Source organism: Oncorhynchus clarkii, chromosome 3 (genome assembly GCF_045791955.1).
Source record: "Oncorhynchus clarkii lewisi isolate Uvic-CL-2024 chromosome 3, UVic_Ocla_1.0, whole genome shotgun sequence".
NCBI lineage: Eukaryota > Metazoa > Chordata > Actinopteri > Salmoniformes > Salmonidae > Oncorhynchus > Oncorhynchus clarkii.
The window spans coordinates 57,604,522-57,629,635 of record NC_092149.1 but is presented as its reverse complement, the minus strand read 5'-3'; the positions used below and the strand labels follow the sequence as shown (position 1 = coordinate 57,629,635).

The window sequence follows — 25,114 nt, the reverse complement described above, 5'->3', positions numbered from 1 at the left end:
TAGAGACATTTTGAGAGATCAAGTGACAACATTGAATAGATTCCCATTAGTTCATTGATAGACTGTGACCGCCCCTCCTGTCTTCCTCTCCTCTCCCTAATACACACCTTTGAAATGTGAGGGTCTCTCAGGGGAGATATAGAGACAAACCAGTCCATGTGTTCAGGCCAACAGTTCACCAGGTTTAAAATACATCTCCTGTTGATCACCGTCATCTTGGCCAGCTGTTGACATTATCCTCTTACTGTAGATTACATTTACATTCCTCTATCACATCATGGAAATAAAAGTAATCAGTCACCATGCATTTTGTATACATTTTAATATTCAAAAAATAATTCAATTTGGGCATTTTGGTACATACACAGCCTGTTTTTTTGCTATACAGTGTAGTACTCTACTATTTTGTTAGGAAATTAAAAGTGCAAAGTGGTGGACCACGTTGCAGACAATGTTATCCTCAGTCCACCACGCATAGTAAACTTCAACGCTCCAAAGCCTTGTTGACCTCTGCATTAATAAACCCATACAGGGACTGAGGTGTGACTTTCATAATACAGATATCTTGGTTTCAGTTTTTTTCTTCTCCATGAATGAACAGGGTCCATTTCAGTGTGACCCACATCCACTTAACGTGCAAAGTAAAACTTGCTGTCCAAAGAAGCATTCCGTCAGAATGTCCATAGTCCATCACAGTATAGGCCTATACTGTATGGGATGCTTCTTCAAAATAACATGTTGAGCTACAGATTTATAGTCCGCAGTAAAAGCAGTAAATGACGGGCCAGCCCGCATTCATGTAATGCTTTTGTTCCTATGATAAAAGTAATATCAAGTTTGTTTTGGTTAACCTTAGTAAATATCTTGCACCAATAGGATCACCCTCTTGCGTGCAAAAGCATCATTCAGCTATAGGATTCACAGCGTCAGCAACTTTTACAACCCAATGAAAGGAAATACAACAATCACCGCAAAGTAAATGTCATCTTAGGGCAACATTGGCATACCCAAACAGCATTTAGATACAGTAATGTTGCGTAGGTTTAGGTTAATGTAGGCTACGACCCATAGGCGGTCGTTATCGTTTCTTCTTTTGCTTTAAAGACTTTCTCCGCTTTACAATCATCTCATATAGTTTGTCCATACCCTCATGGAGTCCCTCGCCAATTATGGCGCAGCAAGGTTGGACGTGGTATGTGGTGGATGGGGTGAGCTCGTGGAGAGCCAGCTGTTTTTCAATGTCCGCGACTGGAAGAGATTTGGGCAGGTCCTGCTTGTTGGCTATCACCAGCAGCGGTGTCCCCTGGTTCTCCGCGAATTTGGTAACTTTATGCAGTTCCGTTTTAGCCTCCTCCAACCGATCGACGTCTACCGAGTCCACCACATAGATGATGCCGTCCGTGCACCGACTGTAGGATTTCCATAGGGGTCGGAGCTTTTCCTGGCCTCCGACGTCCCAGAAGTGACAGCTGATCCCCTTTGCCGTACCATTACTGAGTTTGATTTTCTCAGTGTTGAATCCAATTGTTGGCACGGTGTTTACGAATTCGTTGAATTTCAGACGATAAAGAACAGTCGTTTTGCCAGCTGAATCCAACCCCAGCATCACAATGTGAAGGGATTGGAAAGCAGATATGTTGGAGAAACTGTTGCCCATTTTCAATAGCAGGTGAACGGAACGTCTAGCTTCTCTACAGAACCAATGTGATGACCTAAAACAGCGTTTCAATGTTCAATAGGCTCGTCGATGAATCCACAACAACGATAGCCTATCAACAAACGTAAAGTCAATGTGTTTACAGGCCCGACGTGCGCTTTGGATGGTTCATCCTCGTTTTCCCCTCAGAAGCATTGGGGAACAGTGTCCTCATCTGTAGGACGCAGCGCGGTGTTCATTAGAATTCTTCTCCACACTCCAGTTAATATTCATTTCATTTCGCAACTGTCGAACTCCCCACACTCACCAGACAGCTAAAGGACGATCCTGGTGGGTTACAACAAACACACTCCTTGCTGTCTCTCTCTACTGTTTTCTCCGTGAGCACTGCGCACTTGTCTCCCGTCCCCACGTCTCCTCTATAGGCACGTTGGCTGTCCAAAAAACGAGCCTCCGTTCCGGGATAGAAGAAAGAAAAAAAATCCACCTGCGATTCGTGGATGAGTCCAAATTATCGCGATAAATGGCTACACTGCGTCCATAAACAAAATTACAATTATTGCAGCTATGAATTTGGGTTGATGTTATGAGCTCTATGGTAGGCTACGCGACGGTACATGCGGTCCGACTCCTACCACTGCGGCCGCAGCATACACACTGATGAGAGAGCAGAAAGCAAAACAGCGCAGTAGCCTGCCTACCATAACATACGCTCCACCCATTCGGGCCATGCCAAACAAAGTGCACATGTATTATTATTGTGGCCACATGCACGTTGCTATGGCCACATGTACGTTGTTATGTCGTGCTTATCGACATGCCTATCGAAATCCATATAGCTAGAAATGTATATGCGTAATAAATAGCTTACCCCTTTGCATATTTCTAATTTGATTCGATTCACCAATAGGCCTGTGGATTAAAGGAGTGAGAATATTCCAGATAATGATAACGAAAATGTATACGTGCAAAGCATAGGCCTAGGTTTAAAGCATACGCCTATGCAGCTGTGCAAGCTATTGATCAATTAGAATGCTATTAGTTAATACATTAGTAGGTATTTTAATATTGAGAATGAGCACCTTATTGTAGGTATTGGCTACGAATGACTATTTCGATGTCACTTTATGTGCATAACATTAGTATAACGTAAAAACAACTGAACTGGTTCTAGTAATATGCCTAATATCCTAAATACATGCACAATTAAACGATTAACTATAACTGACCTATATTCAGTAGAGAGCATTTGTATAGGTTTAACCATTTCAGAATTCCCTCCTGAGATTATAGTGCAACATTTTCATAAGGGTAAAGAGGTTTTTTTGATAGAAGTCAATACACGGAGGACGACGCCACCTTCTGTCGAAGCCCAGAAACAAAAAACAGTAAATAAATAGAAGCACGCTTAAGTGCATGGGGACTGGGGACATTTCAATGACACCTCTATCATGTCATGTTTGAATAGGTTCATAAACAAATCCAGTCATGTGATAAGCCTCCCCTAACCTATATGATAGAATAGGTTTATGTTCAGAAAGGGTAAAGCATTTGCCTTGGTGTTGGTTAAACCTCGTTACCTAATCCAAGCTACTAGAGCATTCGTTTACTAACCATGATACAGGAATTTGAGGTGACATAAATTCCAGCAGGGCACTAGCAGGACTGCACCTACCTCATGTGAAAAGCATCCATCCCCTTAGCAACACTCCAAACATGCTGTTCCAGGTTTTGGTTGTCATTCTCAATTCTGCCCCTGAAAAAACACACAGATTATTGAGTGTTATGGGACTGGGTTTACTATTTCAAACCATAGAAATCCAGGTATCCAAATAGTGATTTAGAACTGTGGACAGTGTTGAAAAAGCAAGCGTGAAAGCTGTGTTGTAGAGGTAGAGGATGTCCTATATACAGTGCCTTGCGAAAGTATTCGGCCCCCTTGAACTTTGCGACCTTTTGCCACTTTTCAGGCTTCAAACATAAAGATATAAAACTGTATTTTTTTTGTGAAGAAGCAACAACAAGTGGGACACAATCATGAAGTGGAACGACATTTATTGGATATTTCAAACTCTTTTAACAAATCAAAAACTGAAAAATTGGGCGTGCAAAATTATTCGGCCCCTTTACTTTCAGTGCAGCAAACTCTCTCAAGAAGTTCAGTGAGGATCTCTGAATGATCCAATGTTGACCTAAATGACTAATGATGATAAATACAATCCACCTGTGTGTAATCAAGTCTCCGTATAAATGCACCTGCACTGTGATAGTCTCAGAGGTCCGTTAAAAGCGCAGAGAGCATCATGAAGAACAAGGAACACACCAGGCAGGTCCGAGATACTGTTGTGAAGAAGTTTAAAGCCGGATTTGGATACAAAAAGATTTCCCAAGCTTTAAACATCCCAAGGAGCACTGTGCAAGCGATAATATTGAAATGGAAGGAGTATCAGACCACTGCAAATCAACCAAGACCTGGCCGTCCCTCTAAACGTTCAGCTCATACAAGGAGAAGACTGATCAGAGATGCAGCCAAGAGGCCCATGATCAATCTGGATGAACTGCTGAGATCTACAGCTGAGGTGGGAGACTCTGTCCATAGGACAACAATCAGTCGTATATTGCACAAATCTGGCCTTTATGGAAGAGTGGCAAGAAGAAAGCCATTTCTTAAAGATATCCATAAAAAGTGTAATTTAAAGTTTGCCACAAGCCACCTGGGAGACACACCAAACATGTGGAAGAAGGTGCTCTGGTCAGATGAAACCAAAATTGAACTTTTTGGCAACAATGCAAAACGTTATGTTTGGCGTAAAAGCAACACAGCTAAACACACCATCCCCACTGTCAAACATGGTGGTGGCAGCATCATGGTTTGGGCCTGCTTTTCTTCAGCAGGGACAGGGAAGATGGTTAAAATTGATGGGAAGATGGATGGAGCCAAATACAGGACCATTCTGGAAGAAAACCTGATGGAGTCTGCAAAAGACCTGAGACTGGGACGAAGATTTGTCTTCCAACAAGACAATGATCCAAAACATAAAGCAAAATCTACAATGGAATGGTTCAAAAATAAACATATCCAGGTGTTAGAATGGCCAAGTCAAAGTCCAGACCTGAATCCAATCGAGAATCTGTGGAAAGAACTGAAAACTGCTGTTCACAAATGCTCTCCATCCAACCTCACTGAGCTCCAGCTGTTTTGCAAGGAGGAATGGGAAAAAATGTCAGTCTCTCGATGTGCAAAACTGATAGAGACATACCCCAAGCGACTTACAGCTGTAATCGCAGCAAAAGGTGGCGCTACAAAGTATTAACTTAAGGGGGCTGAATAATTTTGCACGCCCAATTTTTCAGTTTTTGATTTGTTAAAAAAGTTTGAAATATCCAATAAATGTCGTTCCACTTCATGATTGTGTCCCACTTGTTGTTGATTCTTCACAAAATACAGTTTTATATCTGTATGTTTGAAGCCTGAAATGTGGCAAAAGGTCGCAAAGTTCAAGGGGGCCGAATACTTTCGCAAAGCACTGTATATACAGGATTCTTGACATAGCTCCCGCTAATATATCTACTACTGTACATATAATTCCTAGAATTCATCCGGCGAAGATGCGTGTTGATTGCATGTGGATTGCTATTACAGTGCTATTTAATTGGATTTGTTCCGACATTTCTTGATTTCTTGTTGCTCTTTCTGTTTTTTCAATTGATTATTTGTGTACGTGTTTGACATTTTACTGCATTGTTAGGAGTTAGTAACATAACCATTTCGCTGCACATGCTATGACATCTGATAACTGGTGTACTTGACCAATAAACTTCTATTCAATTTTTCACATTTAGAACTGATAGGCTTACAATACATGAAACTGTCAAAAACAGTTGAAAAACATTGGTATCGTCATTCACTCTGACCCCAGAAAACCAACTGTAATACTGTTGTATTCTAGTAGCCTTCCTTCCACAAATACACAGAGATAAGCCCCTTACTTAACAGAACACATGCACACACTGTATCTGATGGCTGCCCCATCCCATATGTTCCTGGTTGGGTCTGAAATTCAAAACATTAGCAGAGGGCATGAAAGGGCATAGGCTATACAAATTAATGCTCCACTTGACCCTAATAAAAACATAAAATAGCCTACTCATATTTCAATTTCAGCAATTGATGTTTGATTTATTTCATTGTGAACATATGGGAATACGGAAGTGATTGTTAATTGCCATTAGCAGAGTTGCTATGAACCCAGATTTATATTAATGTTAAAGGGATCCTCGTTAGCCACTTTATAATTTCATCAGAATTTCTCTGTCCTCCACAGGCCTTGTTTTATAAAATCTAATGAAGTAGCAACAGAGGAGTGCTCACTCTGATTGATGACTGGAGGGGAGGGGGCCTCACTCTCTTTTCTCTCTCTCTCCCTATCTTTTACCTCTTCAGTCCTCACCCTCCATTTCCCTTTCGCCCAGCAGACATGTGTGCACGTGCACACACATACACACACAGTTTTGTACCGCTATCCTTGTGGGAACCAAATAATTGATTCCCATCCACAATTATATTTTTCCTAACCCTAATTCTAACCCTAACCCCTAACCCCAACCTTAATTTGAACCCTAACCCCAACTATAACCCTGAAACTAACCCCTAAGCCTAAAATAGTATTCTTCCTCGTGGGGACTGGCAAAATGTCCACTTTTTTCAGAATATTCCTTGTTTTACTATTCTTGTGAGGATTTCTAAACAAACACACACACATACACGCACACTTTCTTCTCCTCATCCACCTCGCACACACAGGCGCACACACACACACACACACACACATTCCTTTCCTCCTGAAGTCACGAGGAGCTCTTAACAACGAAATCGGACAGCCCTAGTCTCCCTCAACCTATGCAGCCTCTACTCTCACTGTGGTAATGGGCACTGGTTAATATCTCATCTCTCTGGGTCGCCCTCTGCTGACCCTGCCAAATGGAATGGTTCTCTGAGCTCCAGCCTGCACAAGCCTGGCATGATGCTTCAAGCCTGCTAATGGACACACAATCCCCCACAGAGAGGCACGGGGAGGAACAGGTTACCTAGAAGATGGCTCATTATCGTGGGAGTATTTTGGAATGTATTTTCTCTACGTTTCAAGATTTAAAGGCTTTTGTGACGGACTGTAGATGTTTTAGTTCACAACTCATTATCACTGCCTGATCAGGGTGAAATTGTAAGGGTTTTAGCACATTATGCTTCAGGTTTATGGTAGAGATCAGCAATGTGACATTAGGTTGGGTGGTAATAACTTCATACATTTATGATGGCAGTAATGTTTTAGCACTTCATCACTTCACTGAAACTTTAATGCTCAAAGAACAGAACCCAAATACATTTGAATATTTGTCCACTAGATGGCAGACTCTGACACCAAACCCCTGCATCAAATTCTCGCTATCTTCTCCAGAGGTTATTACAATAAACTAAAATCGCACTATTTACACTAGCCAGGATTTGTATTTTCACAGCCACAGCAAAATACACACGCATACACACTCTAAAGTCAACCACCGCGCCATGTAACATCAGTCAAAGTAGCAAAAACACACACTCATGCTAACACTCACACTCCCCCCAGGTACAACTGTTTATCACTATTCCTCGGTGTGCCAGTCACTGCAGAAACATTGCACCACCCCCTCTCTCTCGCACGCACGGACTTACCAACGAGCGCACACACACATACTCCCAGGTGTGTTTCATCCTGCAGCAGGAGTTAGAGGGAGGGAGGGAGGGAGGGAGAGTTTTTTTCAACCTGGAGTCTTAGAGGAGACCCAGCAGATGTGCTGTCAGTAATAATCCATCTCCTTTTAGTTACCTCCGCTCCTCCTGCTTTTGATAAGACCTCTTAAAGATTCATTAAAGTTTCATTTCAAGAACCTGCAATCATTGAGTGCTTTTGGAGTAAATCCTACAATTTCCAATGAGAGTAATAAAAACTAGCATTTTCTTACGTGATTTGTTCATTTCACCAAGCATTTCGTTTTTAGGGTTTTTCTTTGTGTGGGAGTGAGCCTTACCCCAAATATTTGGACTGTGCTTGGACATGTTTTTTGTTAGTTTCGGTCAGCCCAAGTCTTTAGAGTACACCACAAGGTGTGGTTAAATCGTTTTAGTCTACACTCCCGTTACCACATTGACTTGTGCAAATGTCATGCTAAGTTGCAGCTCATCATGTCTAGACATGGTATGGCTGTGACGCAAAGATAAGATATTAAACATTCATGAATTAAATGAACGGAACTAGGTCACATTGAACTGTGTGCCATGATACAAACCAATGGCCAGTGCTGGAAAAACTACCCAATTGTCATGAGGAAAAGCAAAGATACCTTAATAGAAAATGACTCAAGTAAAAGTGAAAGTCATACAGTAAAATACTACTTGAGTAAAAGTAAAAAAGTATTTGGTTTTATATATACTTAAGTATTGGAAGTAAATGTAGGCCTAATTGCTCAAATATACTTAACTATCAAAAGTAAAATTAAAATAATAAATCATTTCAAATTAGAGAACCAGACTGCTCCATTTTTAAAATGTAATTTACGGATATCAAGGGGCACACTCGAACACTCAGACATCCTTTACAAACGAAGCATGTGTGTTTAGTGAGTCAGCCAGATCTGAGGCAGTAGGGATGACCAGGGTGGACTCTTGATAAGTATGTGAATTTGACAATTTCTCTGTCCTGCGAAGAATTCAAATGTAACGAGTGCTTTTGGGTGTCAGGAAAATGTATGGAGTAAAACGTACATTACTTAAGGAATGTAGTGAACTAAAAGTTGTCAAAACTATAAATAGCAAAGTACAAATACTCCAAAAAACTACTTACAGTGAGTAGTACTTTATGGTACGTTTTACTTAAGTACTCCACACCACTGCTACAAGTACCATTTTTGAAGCTCTGGTAACTACTGTACTTCCTCTATAACTAATAAAACACACCAGGTTTTCCACCATCTAGAACCAGTAACAACACCAGCACACCAGGTTTACAACAAGCTATAATTTATGAATAGATGTAGGAGGAAAAGATCATGAGAACATTAATGGCTAGATTTTCGAGGACAAAAAGACGTCATGTTCAGTACTGATAATAGGGTGGCAGGTTTTAGGTCCTGGTAATCTATAGCCAGTTTACGCAGTTCTCTTGTCAGATACACAACACACACACACACACGCACACAACCCCCTGTACAGTGCACCATTTATCTCTAGAAATGTCTACTGATATTCAATAAGGAATACCTGAGACTTCTTTCAACCAATGCTCTTTGAAGACGTTCTCAAGCTGCCATGTTAGCCTATGCACCTTTTAATGTCCATCTTTTTCACCATTCACTACTATTGCTGAGGTTGAAATTAATACAAGTGAGATCCTATCTATAATACACTGAAATGACTTCTGATTGAAATATAATACACTGAAATGACTTCTGAAACTACAGACGTTTAACGTGTAGCCCTCCAGATTCCTTGTAGGCCCCATTTTCACAAGCTTCCTCATTCATAGACAACTACCACCCATGTTTACCCCACCCATTAAACAACACATCATACATTCTTACACATTGAACAAGAGGAACAACAATTCTGCATCTGAATGGATATCCATAAACTTCTGGACATGCTTAGGCTGCTACCTTATCACAGGCACACAGGACCACCCACCCATGCTGACCTTAAAAGAGGTCCATGTTGACATTATTCTGACGCTGAAAATTGCAGATAAAAGCCTGGGTTATGTCATGGTAGATACACCTCGCCATAAGCTGTAATGGGGGATAATGGTAGCAGACATCCCCAGCTTGCATCACTGAAGAGAGCATCCTGACTTCTATTCTCAGGTGGAGCACGAGAGTGCTTTCTGGGGGTTGGGAGAGAGGATGTATGGAGGATAGGAAGATTTAATGAAATCGCACTTTCATGCTTCATGTATCAACAAAAGCATTGAAATGCTTTGATGTAAAGGTGGAGGATGTAGAGTGTGCGCGTGTGTGTACTCACACATTGTGCTCATAGTTTGTGTACTCGCACATTGTACGTTCAACAGAGACAAGGCAGAGGAGGTTAAGATGGGCAAAAAAGCTACCCAATGTATGGCGGTAGTGTATACGTTGTAGAGGGTTGATGTTATGGCATTAGATGATCTGAAAAAGTAGAGCAGACATGACATGGAGAGCCTGTAGGCCTATACACAAAGCCAAACAGCCCATAAAGTGGCTTTTAATAAATGATACTACCTCGCTCTTACAATGAGTGCCATCTGCAAAGCCAATAGGCTGGAGGATGGGAAAACCGGTGAAGGTAGTTGAGTCCCAACTGTGACAGATACAGTTCTCATCTTTCTACAGAGAAAGAGATTACTGATATGGTGAGTTAGGGTTCATGCTTGGGAGGATAGCCACTAGGTTACTGCTGTTGATGTCAAAGCTTGCCCTAGTTCATCAACCTCTCACCAGAATGCACAGAAAAATACAGTAGTAGCTGAAAGGGAAGCTGTGCCAAAGAGACTGGGATGATGGCATGGATTCAGGCTGTGGCCTATTTCCCCACGTTGACATGGTAAATGTTTTACAGGCGGCAGGGCGACAGACAATCAGCTGATTCACCAGGGTCTTGTCAGAGAGGGGCTGCATGGGAATGGAGCTGGCTTCTGTTTGACATGGGCTGGCCTACCAGAGAGCATTCTGGGAAGGTTGTAATATCAATTAAGATCATGGTTTGGATACAGGAGTAGGATGCCATTTGTAACTTTCTGCCCTGCACTTACACACTTCAAGGAGAGTAATATCATCTCAATGCAGAGATAAGAAATTCAAGTTTCCGCAAAGAAAATGACCCTGGTATTCGAAGCCATCAGCCTTTCCAAATGTATGCCAACCAAATCAACATAAGCTGGCCACACATTACACCATTTTAAACTGCGATTTTGAAACAATTTTGGATCCACAAGCAACTCCTAGGATCACTGGTGAATTGTATCGTCGTAGGCTCTGACCAAGATGTCATAGGTCACATAATGTGAGTGGATGAAAGATGTGCAAAAGGGTTTTTGCTCTCTCCTGATCCGCATCTTAGGTCCCGATAGTTTTTCTGACATGCCAACCATTTTCGTAACGTGTGTAGTGAGGGAGCTGCTACAATGCAACTTGTGCTCCTTTGCTCGGCTGCAACCACAGAGTAGAAGGGGTAGAAGGGGACACTTCTTAAAGCCATGGGCAGTCGTATATTGTATAGGTCATTATCAATAAAATGTCACAATATGGTGCAAAGCGTTCGATTTGCCTGCTGGGGGGTAAGGAGACTCCCAGCTACGCTAAAAACCATTGACAACTGCGTGCCGTTTTCAAGGGATTGTTAAATTCATTTGAACTATTTGGTTGTAATATCATCCATCGCCTCTTCAAGAGGATAGTCAGAACTACAAATGTTTGACTATTCCGTGCAAAGTAACTGCATGCTTTCATGATAAATAAACATCAATTGATCATGTAATTTCCGATTGGTGAGGGTAGGCTCACGATATCTCTCAATATTGGCCACCATTAGTTGGATATTTGAGTGATATAAAATAAAAGTGAACTATACCTGACAAATATGAGTGGTTTAGGTTAACTTCCCATCCTTGTGGACTGGTTGCAAAGCAGCAGAAGGGCACATTTGCCGATGTACCCTACTGTTAGCTGATCATGTTTGCTTTGCAAGCTCAGCAGAAACTTTGTACAGTTGGCTAAACATAGTGGTAAGTAAACCAAATGTACTTTTTTCTCCAAACAATGTAGGCTTTCCCAGCGAAGTTACCTAACATCCTCTTTTCAACATTGTTTTTGAGTGTTTAAACACAACTGATGCTGACGGACATGATAGGCAACATTGATTGATGAACCACGTCAAATTGGCTAGCTAGCTAATAACAGATCACGTCAATATGGCTAGCTAACAAGCTAACTTTCAGGGGATAAATTAGATGGCTATGTCCAAATATTGCTTGATTTGCATGTCATCTTGCTTGCCATCTATAGTGGTGATGACAGTAGTCCAACAGACAACTTTACCAGGATGAGGACTTGATGGTGTCAAGCTCTTTCCAAAAGCCTGATCTCTGATGAAACAAGCACACAGGTCAGCAGACTTCAGGATAACACAATTTGAATGTGAGTGCTCCCAAGATTTTGATTGTCGCCTCATGCATGTCTAGCTGTAGCCGTCACTCAAACTGGGGGACATAATAATAGACTCTGCCTCAGGATGCAACAAATTTACAGCTGATTTATTTTACCCTTCCACACAACTGTCTGCAGAGATGGCATTCTAATAGGCATATACTACTCCTCTATTAATGTGAATGTGCTAAGCCATCTCGCAGCCACGGTTTGCTGATTTCATTTACATACCACGTTGCGTATAAATAAATGGAGGGGCAAAAAATGTTGGATGCAGAGTTAATAGCGTCAGTTAATGGTGTCTGTGATGCCAACTAATAATGAACATTCATGCTCTAACAAACCCCATCACCCAATGTTTTGATATTTTAGTTTACTGGTACATTGTTGTTGTTCATTAAAGCCGTTTGTGCACTTTGTATCACAAATGCTAGTAATTGAATACATCAGTCACAGTCACTAGTAATACATCCTATAGTTCTCATTTGCATTCTCAGATTCTGTCGCTAGGGACAGCATTTTGCACCCCATACTTCCCTATCTATTTTCATCTATCCAGCTCTATGAACCCCCTGCTCTCTCTCTCTCTCTCTCCCTCTCTCTCTCTCTCTCTCTCTCTCTCTCTCTCTCTCTCTCTCTCTCTCTCTCTCTCTCTCTCTCTCTCTCTCTCCCCCTCTCTCTCTCTCTCTCTCTCTTCTCTCTCTCAATTCAATTCAAAGGGCTTTATTGGAATGGGAAACACGTATTTACATTGCCAAAGCAAGTGAAATAAACAATAAACAAGCTGGAAGACACAAAACAAAATTAACAAAAACGAATAACATTTAAGAGTAAATATTGCACTCCCTTCTCTCTCTCTTCTCTTCTCTCTATTCCTTTCCCCATCTCTCTCACCAAGCACTCACAAACACACAGACTCTTCAACACAAAGGCTAAGGAGATTTGCTAGTGCATTCTGGGGGTTGCCATGGCATCACTGTTTACTAGGAGCACAATAACTGTGTTTCCTTCAATAGGTGGTCTCTCTAGTCCCCCTGCCTCTAGTAGCAGGGGAGAGAAAAGAAGATTGGTTTTCATGTCCTCTGATTGCATTTCCATTTACAGCAACAATATAATTGTTGTTCGATGGATAACGTCTAAATAGGAAAGAGATAATAATGACAGAGGGAAGCTATCATCAATTGTATTGCTTTAGCTCTTCTCAACTTCATTTCTCTGTTTCATCTCTGTGTATCCCTTCACTGTTAGTCCTTACACTCAATTACCTGCCACCTCAAGCAACATATAGATGATACACCACATTAGACATAGAACACAGAGAGAGAGAAAGATAACTAGAGAAATATAACTAGAGAGAGAGAGATAACTAGAGAGAGTTAGAGTTAGAGTTGGAGAGATAATGAGAGAGAGAGTTAGAGTTAGAGATAGTTAGAGAGATAACGAGAGAGTTAGAGTTAGAGAGATAATGACAGTTAGTTAGAGTTAGAGAGATAACGAGAGAGAGAGTTAGAGAGATAACAAGAGAGAGAGTTAGAGAGATAAGGAGAGAGAGAGAGAGAGAGATAGAGAGAACTAGAGAGAGATAACTAGAGAAAGTTAGAGAGATAAGGACAGTTAGAGAGTTAGAGAGACAACGAGAGAGATAAATAGAGAGAGTTAGAAAGATAATGAGAGAGAGTTAGAGTTAGAGAGATAATGACAGTTAGAGAGAGTTAGAGAGATAACGAGAGAGATAGTTAGAGAGATAACAAGAGAGATAGAGAGAATTAGAGAGGGAGTTAGATAGATACGAGAGAGAGAGTTAGAGAGATAACGAGATAGTTAGAGTTAGAGAGATAACGATAGAGAGTTAGAGAGAGTTAGAGAGATAACAAGAGAGAGAGTTAGAGAGGGAGTTAGAGAAAGTTAGAGAGTGAGTTAGAGAGAGAGTTAGAGAGCTAGTGAGAGAGTTAGAGAGAAAACTAGAGAGAGTTAGAGGGAGTTAGAGAGATAATGAGAGAGAGATGGTTAGAGTTAGAGAGAGTTACAGAGATAACAAGAGAGAGAGTTAGAGTTAGAGAGAGTCAGAGAGATAATGAGAAAGAGTTTGAGTTTGAGAGATAACGAGAGATAACAAGAGAGAGTTAGAGAGATAACGAGAGAGAGAGACTTTGAGAGATAACGAGATAGAGAAAGAGTTAGAGAGAGTTAGAGAGATAACAAGAGAGAGTTAGGTAGAGTTAGAGCTATAACAAGAGAGAGAGAGTTAGAGAGAGAGATACAGAAAGACAATGTCAAAGATAACGGCATAAAGAGAGAGAGAGAGAGAGACACATGACAGTACACATTGATCCCTTACATTCTTCAGGCCTAAGCTGCAAGCCCCATAATAATTCATGAAACAAGACAGGGTCCTCTCTCCTTGGCCTTATGTGGCAGCAATCTACCTCCGTTATCCTGAGATAAAAAGGCAAATGTCACTGCCACACAACACAGCTATTATCCCCTTTCACCAATGTTTGGAGATGATAATTTGCAAGTAATATATTAAATGTAGTCACCATTTTCTATTATACTTCATATTTTTGCCTATTGAGACAAAGTGTAGTTTTCCAGAGAGATCAGGTATGATACCAGGCTTTTTTCATGGCTGGATACCTCTGTCTTGGGATAAATTAAAGGGAAGAGCAGGTAGTAAAGAGAATGTCTCTGTAGGAGAAGGCAGAGAGAGAGAGAGAGAGAGAGAGGGAGAGGGAGGGAGGGAGGGAGCGAGAGGGAGAGAGAGAGAGAGAGAGAGAGAGAAAGAGGGAGAGAGAGAGAGAGGGAGGGAGTGAGAGGGAGAGAGAGAGAGGGAGGGAGTGAGAGAGAGAGAGAGAAAGAGGGAGAGAGAGAGAGAGAGAGAGAGGGAGGGAGGGAGGGAGGGAGCGAGAGGGAGAGAGAGAGAGAGGGAGGGAGTGAGAGGGAGAGAGAGAGAGGGAGGGAGTGAGAGGGAGAGAGAGAAAGAGGGAGAGAGAGAGAGAGAGGGAGAGGGAGGGAGGGAGCGAGAGGGAGAGAGAGAGAGAGAGGGGGGAGGGAGGGAGAAAGAGAGGGAGAGGGAAAGAGAGAGGAAGCAGCCATCTGAACCCGGTCAAATCCAGCCTCTCTCAGACCATTACCCCATATTCACAGATAATGACACAGTGAGAAAATACTCTTTCCCCTCTCTGCTCATCCTAATCATCAGTTTTTCCCATATTTTTTTCCATTGTTACTTAATTGTATCCTATGCCCTATATATCCCTTTTATAATCTGTCTTTAATGAAAAATAAATACTTGAGAGTTTGACTTGAAATGAAGTGATTGTGGTAAACGTGTGTTGGAAAAATAGGCACTGAAGAATCAAGGAAATGTTAATAAAGTCTGATCAGGAAAATATATGAATCGTCTCCACAGGAACATAGTACTTTAACCAAATAGTGTGGCAGTTTGTCTGACTATTGTGTGGGTAGGGTAGAATATAACCTACATTTATTATGCAGTGGAAATTTCAGGAGCATCTCTCACACACTCTCACTGTCCTTACTCCCTGTAGCCAATAACATTAGAGCTGTTTCCTTGGAGACCAACAATTCACCCCTACATCGTATTATGCCATTTCTGTCATCTAAGGACTGAAAAATGGACACTTGACTGGCCTTCGGGTGGAGAGGAGTCAGCTGTGGTGAAACTGACAATGACACGTAGGAATTTGAAGGAATACAAAGCCAAAGCCTTTTCGCATGTCTCTCACCTCTAAACACTCGAAACTGTTGCACAGGTTAGATGGTTAGATGGCCTATCGATTAGACATATTGTTAATCTCTCTTTGAAAGACCAAAGAAAGGGTTAAGCGGGTCCATTGCCATCACACTAAGGCGATGGCAAAAGGGGGGTCTACACAGGGTCTTATGTACACAGGCAGGAGCAGGACAAGGTTTCGAGAAGGAGCGGGAGGTTTCGATCCTGCTCACCTTTTGATACACACCCACACAGAGAGAGAGAGAGAGAGAGAGAGAGAGAGAGAGAGAGAACAAGCAACCTATTGTTCACCTAATGTCAGATTCAATTAAAAATACAAATTCAAGGGGGACCTGTCTGGGAAAATGTCTGGAAAATGTCAGCGGCTGACCCGCTGTAAAATCGATGAGTCTATATCGCTCTGTCTCAATCCACAGCCATTTTAAAGCCGCTGGGAGAAAGAGAAAATATAATCACACTCACCACAGCTGAGTTCTGCTTGCTAACACTGGCTCACCCTATTGTTCAAAGCCAGCCAGTTGGACCTTCATAGACACATTAAAGGAACAGGTTTTATTGGCTTTAGCAATGATCTCTGATTCATATGTCATTTGGATAAGCAGAGAGTGGGTGTGATTGCAATGCCTAAGTAGATCTGTGCCATTATACATAGGTGAAAGGGTGTTTACTTACCTTGTTAGGTTGATTGGGTGAATGATGGTCCGGATTGAATGAGGAGTCAATAACAAGTCTTACCCGTGAAATTCAGCCGCATACACTTAATTGCCAACAGGAGGATCATAGAAAAAACCATTCCACTTCCAAGCCCACTAATCTCGGTCAATAACAAGTGAGTGGCTATCTTAGCCTGCGTCAGATGTCAAACTGAACAAAGACATTCTTCACACTTTGATAATTCCTTGCAAAGATGATGGAAAGGATCAAGTGCATAAGCAATGATTTGAGGGCATGGTGACGCCTTTCTATGTACAATTTTTTTAAAGCGTAAAATGAAATAGTCCCAATACCTTTTTCTGAGACGCCCTCAGCGTGCTCAGTTTTAGAGGATCATCCAGGGGCTGACCTTTATTTGGTTCTCCTGACAGCTGCCAAAATATAACGACAGAATGATAAAAAATAAAAAAATGGACTCAGACAAATTATACTGTGCTTTTCCTTTTATAAAGTAGACTTTCCTCTATGGTCTGGTTTACAGCCTTGAGCCAAATGATGTTGATGTCCAAGGTGGCTGTGTACTCCTGCTCACTGCAAATCATTCATGACTGAGTTAGAAGATTAAGTTGAGTAATCATGTTTTACTTTTTCCATTTGGTGTGCAGACACTATCTTCATTCATTTCTGTGGTTCTTTAGAAGTCTTTGAACACAGTGGGAGTGTGTAAGGAATAGGGATGCGGGGTGAAAATGTCACTGGCAGGCCAATCAATGTCGGATCTTTCTTAACTCTACTTTCACAACCCAACTGTGTTCCTTCTGTTTTTTCCCCTCATAAAATGTGACAAAAGATGTGTTAAGATTAAAACTAGGCTGTCTACAGAGATCAGACGTATTTCTTGGAAATATAGTTGTTGTTCGATGGATAACGTCTAAATAGGAAAGAGATAATAATGACAGAGGGAAGCTATCATCAATTGTATTGCTTTAGCTCTTCTCACCTTCATTTCTCTGTTTCATCTCTGTGTATCCCTTCATCCCACTGTTAGTCCTTACACTCAATTACCTGCCACCTCAAGCAAAATATAGATGACACACCACATTAGAGGCCTAAACTGCAGGCCCCATAAAATCTGCACTTTGATTGGATGTGTTTCCTGTCTGGTCACCACAAAGGGCCACATTTAGATCAGAGCTATGAGAGAAATATACAGAGAGAGAGAGAGAGAGAGAGAGAGAGAGAGAGAGAGAGAGAGAGAGAGAGAGAGAGAGAGCGCTTGAGAGAGAAATATACAGAGAGAGAGAGAGAGAGAGAGAGAGAGAGAAATATACAGAGAGAGAGAGAGAGAGAGCGAGAGAGCGCTCGAGAGAGAAATATACAGAGAGAGAGAGAGAGAGAAATATACAGAGAGAGAGAGAGAGAGAGAGAGAGAGAGAGAGAGAGAGAGAGAGCGCTCGAGAGAGAAATATACAGAGAGAGAGAGAGAAATATACAGAGAAAGAGAGAGAGAGAGAGAGAGAGCGAGAGAGCGCGCGCGCGCAAGAGAGAAATATACAGAGAGAGAGAGAGAGAAATATACAGAGAGAGAGAGAGAGAGAGAAATATACAGAGAGAGAGAGAGAGAGAAATATACAGAGAGAGAGAGAGAGAGAAATATACAGAGAGAGAGAGAGAGAGAAATATACAGAGAGAGAGAGAGAAATTTACAGAGAGAGAGAGAGAAATATACAGGGAGAGAGAGTGAGCGAGAGATAGTACCAGGGATGGAATTAATAAGGGATCACACTTATCCCTCTCAAATGAGGAGAGAGTATATGGGTGTGTGTAAGAAGGAAGGAATTATGTTTTCATCCCTCAGATCTTTAGCGCCCAAGACAGTAATGATCTATGCATTTCCATTACTCCATCAGCTCAGACTAAAAGCTTAACATTTCTGTCCAGAGTCACTGGTTAGACCCAAGACACGTCTAAAACTGAGCAATCTCCATACTAAGCAAAAAAGTGCTATGCTAAACATTAGCATGAGAAGCTAAATCACAGGCAACTGACTAATAACCACTGAACACCAAGTTGGATAAGAGTCATTTCAAAACACTAAGACAAGCTTAAACTTGACTCCCAGTGGCACACCAAGAACTCACATCATTTTATGGATTATCCAAGATTAAATACACATTTAGAAAGTATATACAGAAAGTTGGCTGTGCTATGCGAAGTGGCAAACTGTATTTTCCCTGCCATTGCCCGGGGGAGCTCATTACCCACCCTCAAAGCAGGGTTTTGATGCATGTCTGCCCATATTTTGTCGTAATTAATTCCAGTCCTTTTGGCTTTTTTTTCTCCTCCATTAATCTGTGTATTTAATTAAGGCCCTCCTTGTTTTTATGGTACACGGAGAGATAGAGAGAGAGAGACACCCCTCGGAAACGTTTTGCTGGAGCTGTAAACGGTTTCATGGTTGCTTCAACATCAGACGTATCGAGTGATGGGAATGCTTGGCAAAGCAGAAAGTTAGATAAGCAAACCGGCTGCTGGAGGTCATCCAGACTGAAACTTAAACATCCCCCTTCCTCCTCTTTTCCATACGTGTCTCTATCTCTACCTCTTCCTCTCTTTCATGGGTGTCTATCTATCCCCCTCTCCGGTGTATTTTGACCTCTCTTTCACACCGGCTGTATCACCCAGTTAGCCATTAGACAAAGGGAAGATGGGGTGAGAGATTATCTCCCTGTGTGCCAGTACATTTATTTTGTTCTCAGCAGAACATGCTGTATTCTCTGGGATGTTGTTGGGTGGTCTGCACAAACTGAATCATGATTAGAAACTAAACAGTACCTGTTGCATACCTTTCTTGTCATTTCCTGCCTCTTTAACATGATTTGTGTGCTTGTAAAGTAAAATTAAAATAAAAAACAATTCTAACAAATCTGACCTGAAGACAAAATTTGGATACTGCGGTAATAAATCCAGTTTTTCAGCAATCAGCATTAAAAATTGTGTATAAATATTTACATTTTATTCATATTATTCTCCACAAAAGTATGCAGTCAAAACGGATGCAAAATGTGGATGAACATGAAGCAAGCTATACAGTACTCATCACGGGGCACAACACATACAGTGGTCGAAACATATACATGATCTTTAACATAGAATTAGCATTGCACAACAGTGGTTGGACATTGAATGAGGCCATCTACAGTAGCTATATGTGGAACCATATTAACTGCTGACAAGCTTTGGTACAAAATATCTTTAAAAAAGGAGTAAAAAAAAACAACGGCAGGCATTTAAGGTTCCTTTTAAAAGAACGAGGTGATAGAGAGGCGAGAGAAGAAGCAGAAAGACTATTTGAAATATACACAGTTCTCAAACAAATGAGTTGGAAAAAATAATAAAAAATGGACCACAGCCGGAGGAAACCCTGAACAACAAGAGTGCACGTTCATCTTAACAATTACAGAGCTTTATAAATAAACGTATTCAGCTTGTTTGACACACGTGACAAAGACTAAAGAACATGGACACCATTTCAAAAGTTTATCCTCTTAGTAATGGGTCGAGTCCACAGTCATGAACGGAAGGTGTCAAAGAGTCTTAAAAAAAATGTGGTGCCATATTTAGAGTACAAAAACACATACCATGCCAGGTAGTGACAGTTAAAATAGTATTTGTGAATACTGAGACTGTAGCATTGTGTAGTTTGGCTGGTGGCAATACGAAGGTTGGTGGGTGAGGGGGGCAGTCTAGTGCTCTCGTCCTCCCGGGGGTGAGAGACTGAAGGCAGATTCGGAGGAAGCAGGACTCAGAGGGAGCAGACAGACAGGCAGCTGTTGTGCAGAATCTCCAATACAAAACAGGGAATAAGGTATGTTAGATAGGTAGATATGCAAAAATGATCCAGAAGGGTAGGGTCAGGGGTTGGGTTAGGATGGTGATCGACGTTGGAAGGACAGCAGAAGACGGAGTCTGTAGGTCCAACTTAACAGTATAAAGGGGCTTTCTCTCTTCCTCTTTCTTTTATCTTAATTGATGGGAAAGAAATTGAAAGGGGAGGAGACAAGTTGCAACCTGTGAGGGACGACGATGGTGATGATGAAGGCCAGTTTGGTCTAGATGGCACAGTCGTCCTGAGAGGCGGAGCTGAAGGCGGAGCTCCTGAGCATATCCAAGCAGTTGACGAGGATGAGCGTGCCCGTCAGGTGTTTCCAGCGCTTGGTGATGGGGCTCTTCATCTTGTCTAGGCCCATGTGCAGCTCCTGGATCACGTCCCGGTAGCTGTCCCCGATTTGGGCCGCCCACGTCAGCAGGAAGTCATAGGCTGGCTTCCACATGGCCTACACAGGGAGAGAGTGAAACAGAAAGAGGTGGAGATTGAAGCGACCATATTTAACTGAAAGAAGATCACATGGGACTTCCATGCTGTTTCCTGATGTTTCTATGGTCATAATTATGTTGTTGGCGTATAGCCTAGTGGTTAGAGTGTTGGACTTGTAACCAAAAGGTTGCAAGATCAAATCCCTGAGCTGACAAGGTAAAAAAAAAATAATAATGTGTTGTTCTGTCCCTGAACTAGGCCGTCATTGAAAATAAGAATTTGTTCTTAACTGACTTGCCTAGTTAAATAAAGGGTCAATTTAAAGCAATTGCACATGAGAGAGCTGGCTAAACAGCTCAATGAAAATACAGGCCTAGTCCCGACACATATATGGTTGCTAGCTGGCCTTTCATTCTATAGGTTAGGTTGCCAAAGACTTGACCCAGTCGTAAAGTATTTTTTGTTCTATATCCAGTCGTTCATTCTAAATGTTTCATTGCCATGCTGGCGGGCAATGCTCTTACCCCTTGCTAGCTAGCTAACTATGGCTAGGTCAAACAGCTAGAATAACCGCAAAGTAGCTGCATTTACGTTTGTTGAAGCTGTTTTGGACACATGTATAACAACGAGCTAATGATGCGCGATTTCGCCTCTCGTCGGGACACTGTTCAGAGGAGCTAGCCAGTTACAAAGCTAACGCAATCACTTCAAACTGAAGCTGGCAAGACGGCAAACTAGCTGCATTTCATGTCATTTGACATGTTTTTCTGTTGACATTTATTTGTATATATCCATAAAAAGTATGCTGATTCATGATTTCGACTGGCTGAGAAAAGATGTCTGTCTCTTCCTGACACATTCATTCTCAATAGGACAGTGGAGATCAAATTTCAACATTGAAACAATGTTGCAAATGTCGAGAGACAGAAAACATTGTCTGTACAACCCCGACCGTTGTTGCAAACCAAATGTTAGGCTAGACGCAAGGGGAAATACTGTGTAGATACTTTTTACAGTGTAGATCAAGATAATGAATTGACTGCGCAGGGCTGATGGGACAGTAGCTGCGCAGGGATTTCTCAGATGGAACAGAAAACATTTTTGCGTCATAGGCATACTCGTACTAAACAGATTGTTTTGTATGGTCTCAACCAATCACAATGCTTGTTTCGACCAACCCGTTGTAGAACACACAGTACAGGGAGAGATAAGGTCAGAGGACAATGAGGGGTGGCAATTGAAGACAACATATTGAACAGTGTGACAATAAATTGCATGCTATGTTCTGCCAGTTTAATTTACTATGGTCATGGTTATATGGGTGACATTCACTGTATATCATTCCAAAAGTATAATTAAAAAATGAATAAGCATGTCGCTATCTATAGATCGCAGGTAATATAATTTCAAACAGCTATGTCTAGTGTTCCATTTTTCAATATGGTTGCCAACAATGTTTCAGTAGGATCGTGCCATCCAAACCATTTACCTCATTGTCCACTACTCCATTCTTGTTTCTGTGGGGTGCCTCATATGCATCCATCTGCAGACGGGACACCTTGGCCAACCTCTCAGCCAGCTCCCTCCATCGACCGGCCACCTCCACTGCTGTGGTCAGCAGGACAAAGTCCATCACCAGCCTGGCCACCAGGCCCTGGCAGTCCATCTTCAGCAACGCCTGAGAAGGAAGACAGAGAGACAGACTGGTCAGGATAAAAAATAAACACACTGTACATTCTTATCAATACAATTCCATGAAATGACTGGCTCATAGACAAGGAGATGCTGGTCGGGACAGGATAACATACAAAACCCACATAAACAAACACACAAGAACACAAGCATAAGAGCCCATGAAATTCCATGACTTCCTCCTCTGCATTTTGTTTCTTGGCTATGCTTCACATTGCTCCCAAAACATCCTATTTTCCATCATCTGAAGTCTGTGTCATTTCTTCAGATGTATTCTAGAAGGCCTGACGGGAACTGAGCCGCTAAGCACCACCTCACCAGGAGGGCTACAGCATTCCAAGGCCATGCAGGCTCCAACTCTCTGGCTCCGGCTAGCTAGCAGTTTGATTAACTCAGCGATAGGCAGGGGAGCTGAGCAGGGGACTACGTGCCATTATGGAGCACAGCTAACAGCAGGGAACCAAAACTACACTACTTCAAATGGAGAAAGAGAGACATTTGACTGACTCGTGTGGCTTATATTTCTGTATGTCTAATTTGTTTGGAGTGTCATCCAGACCAATCCTTCAACCTTTAACCCCCCCCCACCACGTCTTGTCAAGTTAGGGTGAAACTAAACTGTGCCTGTGTTGTGCTCATTGAATCTGAAAACACTATGGAATATTTTCAATATAAGCACAACCTCAGGCAAAGAGAATCATAGGGCAGGACTGAAGTGCTGCACACATGGACATTTGCAAAGTCAAATGCAGCCACACAAACAAATGCAAATACATGAACTCACAACAAACCCATGCACACACCAAAGAGCCTTCCCGTAAATGATACTCGGCAACCACAGAATACATGGTTAGACTCAACAGAGCCAGGGAGAATAAATGGGACATTAAAGTGCAGCCAACTAAAGCTCTGATTTGGGCTTTAGTTCCATGGGCAGGAATGCATGGAATGACAGGAAACCGGCAGGGAGGGGGGTTGAGGAGGTGAAGGAATGTGGTGATGCTTGTCTCTCTTACACACCCACCCATACACACACACACACACACAGATCCCCCCCCCCCCCCCCCCCCCCCCCCCCCCCCCCCCCCCACACACGAGGATGAGATAGTGTGCTGGATGCCTGGAGCTCCTGTTAACAGTTAGCCAGGAATGCACCGTTTCGGCCCAGATCACAGTAAAAAAGCAGAGGGGATTTCCACTTCAGCCCAGACTACATTATATAATCAGATTATTTCTGCTAAAGCAACATGGAGTTAATTTCCATTTTAGTAACTATGCAAACATTCTTATGCAGAATGATTTAGAATAAGGACATTGAACGATCCCATCTGTGTGCATTTGTTAGTATGTATTTCCGTACGTGTGTTTCTGTGTGTTTGTGTATGTTGTGGAAGGAAGAGTCCTACTGAAAGATAAGGCTTCAGACAAGCACCTGCTTCCTCTCCGAATAACAGCAACAGGAAATCCCTGCAGAACTCAAGGAGAGTACTGCCCATGTCACCTCCAGCTAGATCCCGACACAGCTAGGAGTCATGCTAACAGACAGACAGACGATGCTCCACATATAAAACAAGTTGACTGTACAAACAACGCACACAGAGAGTAGTTCAGTGCTGACCTACTACACTGTTTGCTTGGGTTGACAAAAGCAAATAATTATTGAGATCTAGGCCCTCTTCTGACCACAAAACGAACAGCCTGTTACTGGTTCATTAAGGAAACAGTCAGGAACAAAACAAACATTCTTATTAGGTTTATATTTGTGTGTTGAACTCCCGCCACACAACTGCGCCATCACATTATAAACACGTCTCTCGTCCTTGTTAGAACTGAGAGATGGATAAATCATTGACAGAGCCAGTAAGCCCATTCTACAATGCTCCGCTCCCATGTGCCTCTTTGTTCGCCTCACACTGTTAATACTGCAAGCTCCAGTCAAATTGAAGGGTAATCTGTGCCTGATCCCTCCCCTTCACTGTGACTTGGTGCTGAACTGTGAAGGCTTTTGCCAAGTATTACCAAAGATTATGAGGGCAAGAGAGGAGATCCAGGAATGACAGGGTTGGATATAGTCGTCAATATGTCCACTGTTGAGGGGTGAGGGGCTGCATGGATGTGGGGTGAGCGTTTATGATCACAGAATATAATGAATATAGCAAAAGGCTTTAAGACTGAATAGGAGATGCAGTGTTACTACTGTAATGACGCCTGACACACTTGACATGTCATAAATTCATGCTGTCAAGAGTTGTATGATAACCACGTCGGCATTGTGACCGGATTCAAGGAAGTTTGAGCTAACTGCCATTTACACAGCTTTAGGCCAAAGACCGTCACAGACAGCTGAAGAGGAATTATAAACGGGGTGTTTTTGAGCCCTGAATGCTGATTGGCTTACAGCTGTGATATATGAGACCATTTACCACGAGTATGACAAAATATCTATTTTTACTGCTCTATTTACATTGGTAACCAGTTTATAATAGCAATAGGGGTTTGTGACATATGGCCAATATACCATGGCTAAGGGCTGTGTCCAAGTACTTTGCATTGTGTTGTGCATAAGAACAGCCCTTAGCTGTGGTATATATACCACAACCCCTCGTGCCTTATTGCTTAATTCCATACTGAGTATACAAAATATGAACAAAACTTGATCCATGACAGACTGACCAGGTGAATCCAGGTGAAAGCTATGGCCCCTTATTGGTGTTGCTATTTAAATCCACTTCAAATCAGTGTAGATTAAGAGGAAATGACAGGTTAAAGAAGGATTTCTAAGCCTTGAGACAGATTGTGTATGTGTGCCATTCAGAGGGCT

At 42.0% G+C, this 25,114-nt stretch overlaps 2 protein-coding genes across 2 annotated transcripts in view; both read right to left on the bottom strand.

Moving 5' to 3' along the window:
• Positions 1-307: 307 nt before the first annotated feature.
• LOC139399618 (ADP-ribosylation factor-like protein 4C) lies at positions 308-2,310 on the bottom strand. Its single transcript, XM_071144972.1, has one exon. It carries the CDS (start codon positions 1,655-1,657, stop codon positions 1,079-1,081), a length of 579 nt encoding a protein of 192 aa, XP_071001073.1. The 5' UTR covers positions 1,658-2,310; the 3' UTR covers positions 308-1,078.
• A 16,967-nt stretch (positions 2,311-19,277) lies between these two features.
• Positions 19,278-25,114, bottom strand: part of LOC139399603 (SH3 domain-binding protein 4-like) — a 62,221-nt gene continuing 56,384 nt past the window's right edge. The window contains exons 4-5 of the mRNA XM_071144967.1: positions 22,091-22,279; positions 19,278-20,620 (exon numbers count right to left, since the gene is read on the bottom strand). Coding sequence (XP_071001068.1) covers positions 20,396-20,620; positions 22,091-22,279 — 414 coding nt within the window. The 3' untranslated portion in view covers positions 19,278-20,395. The remainder of the gene's footprint in view (positions 20,621-22,090; positions 22,280-25,114) is intronic.

What these genes read in the sequence shown, in the direction of transcription:
- LOC139399618 (XM_071144972.1), bottom strand. Translation starts at nt 1,657, where the DNA reads ATGGGCAACAGTTTCTCCAACATATCTGCTTTCCAATCCCTTCACATT.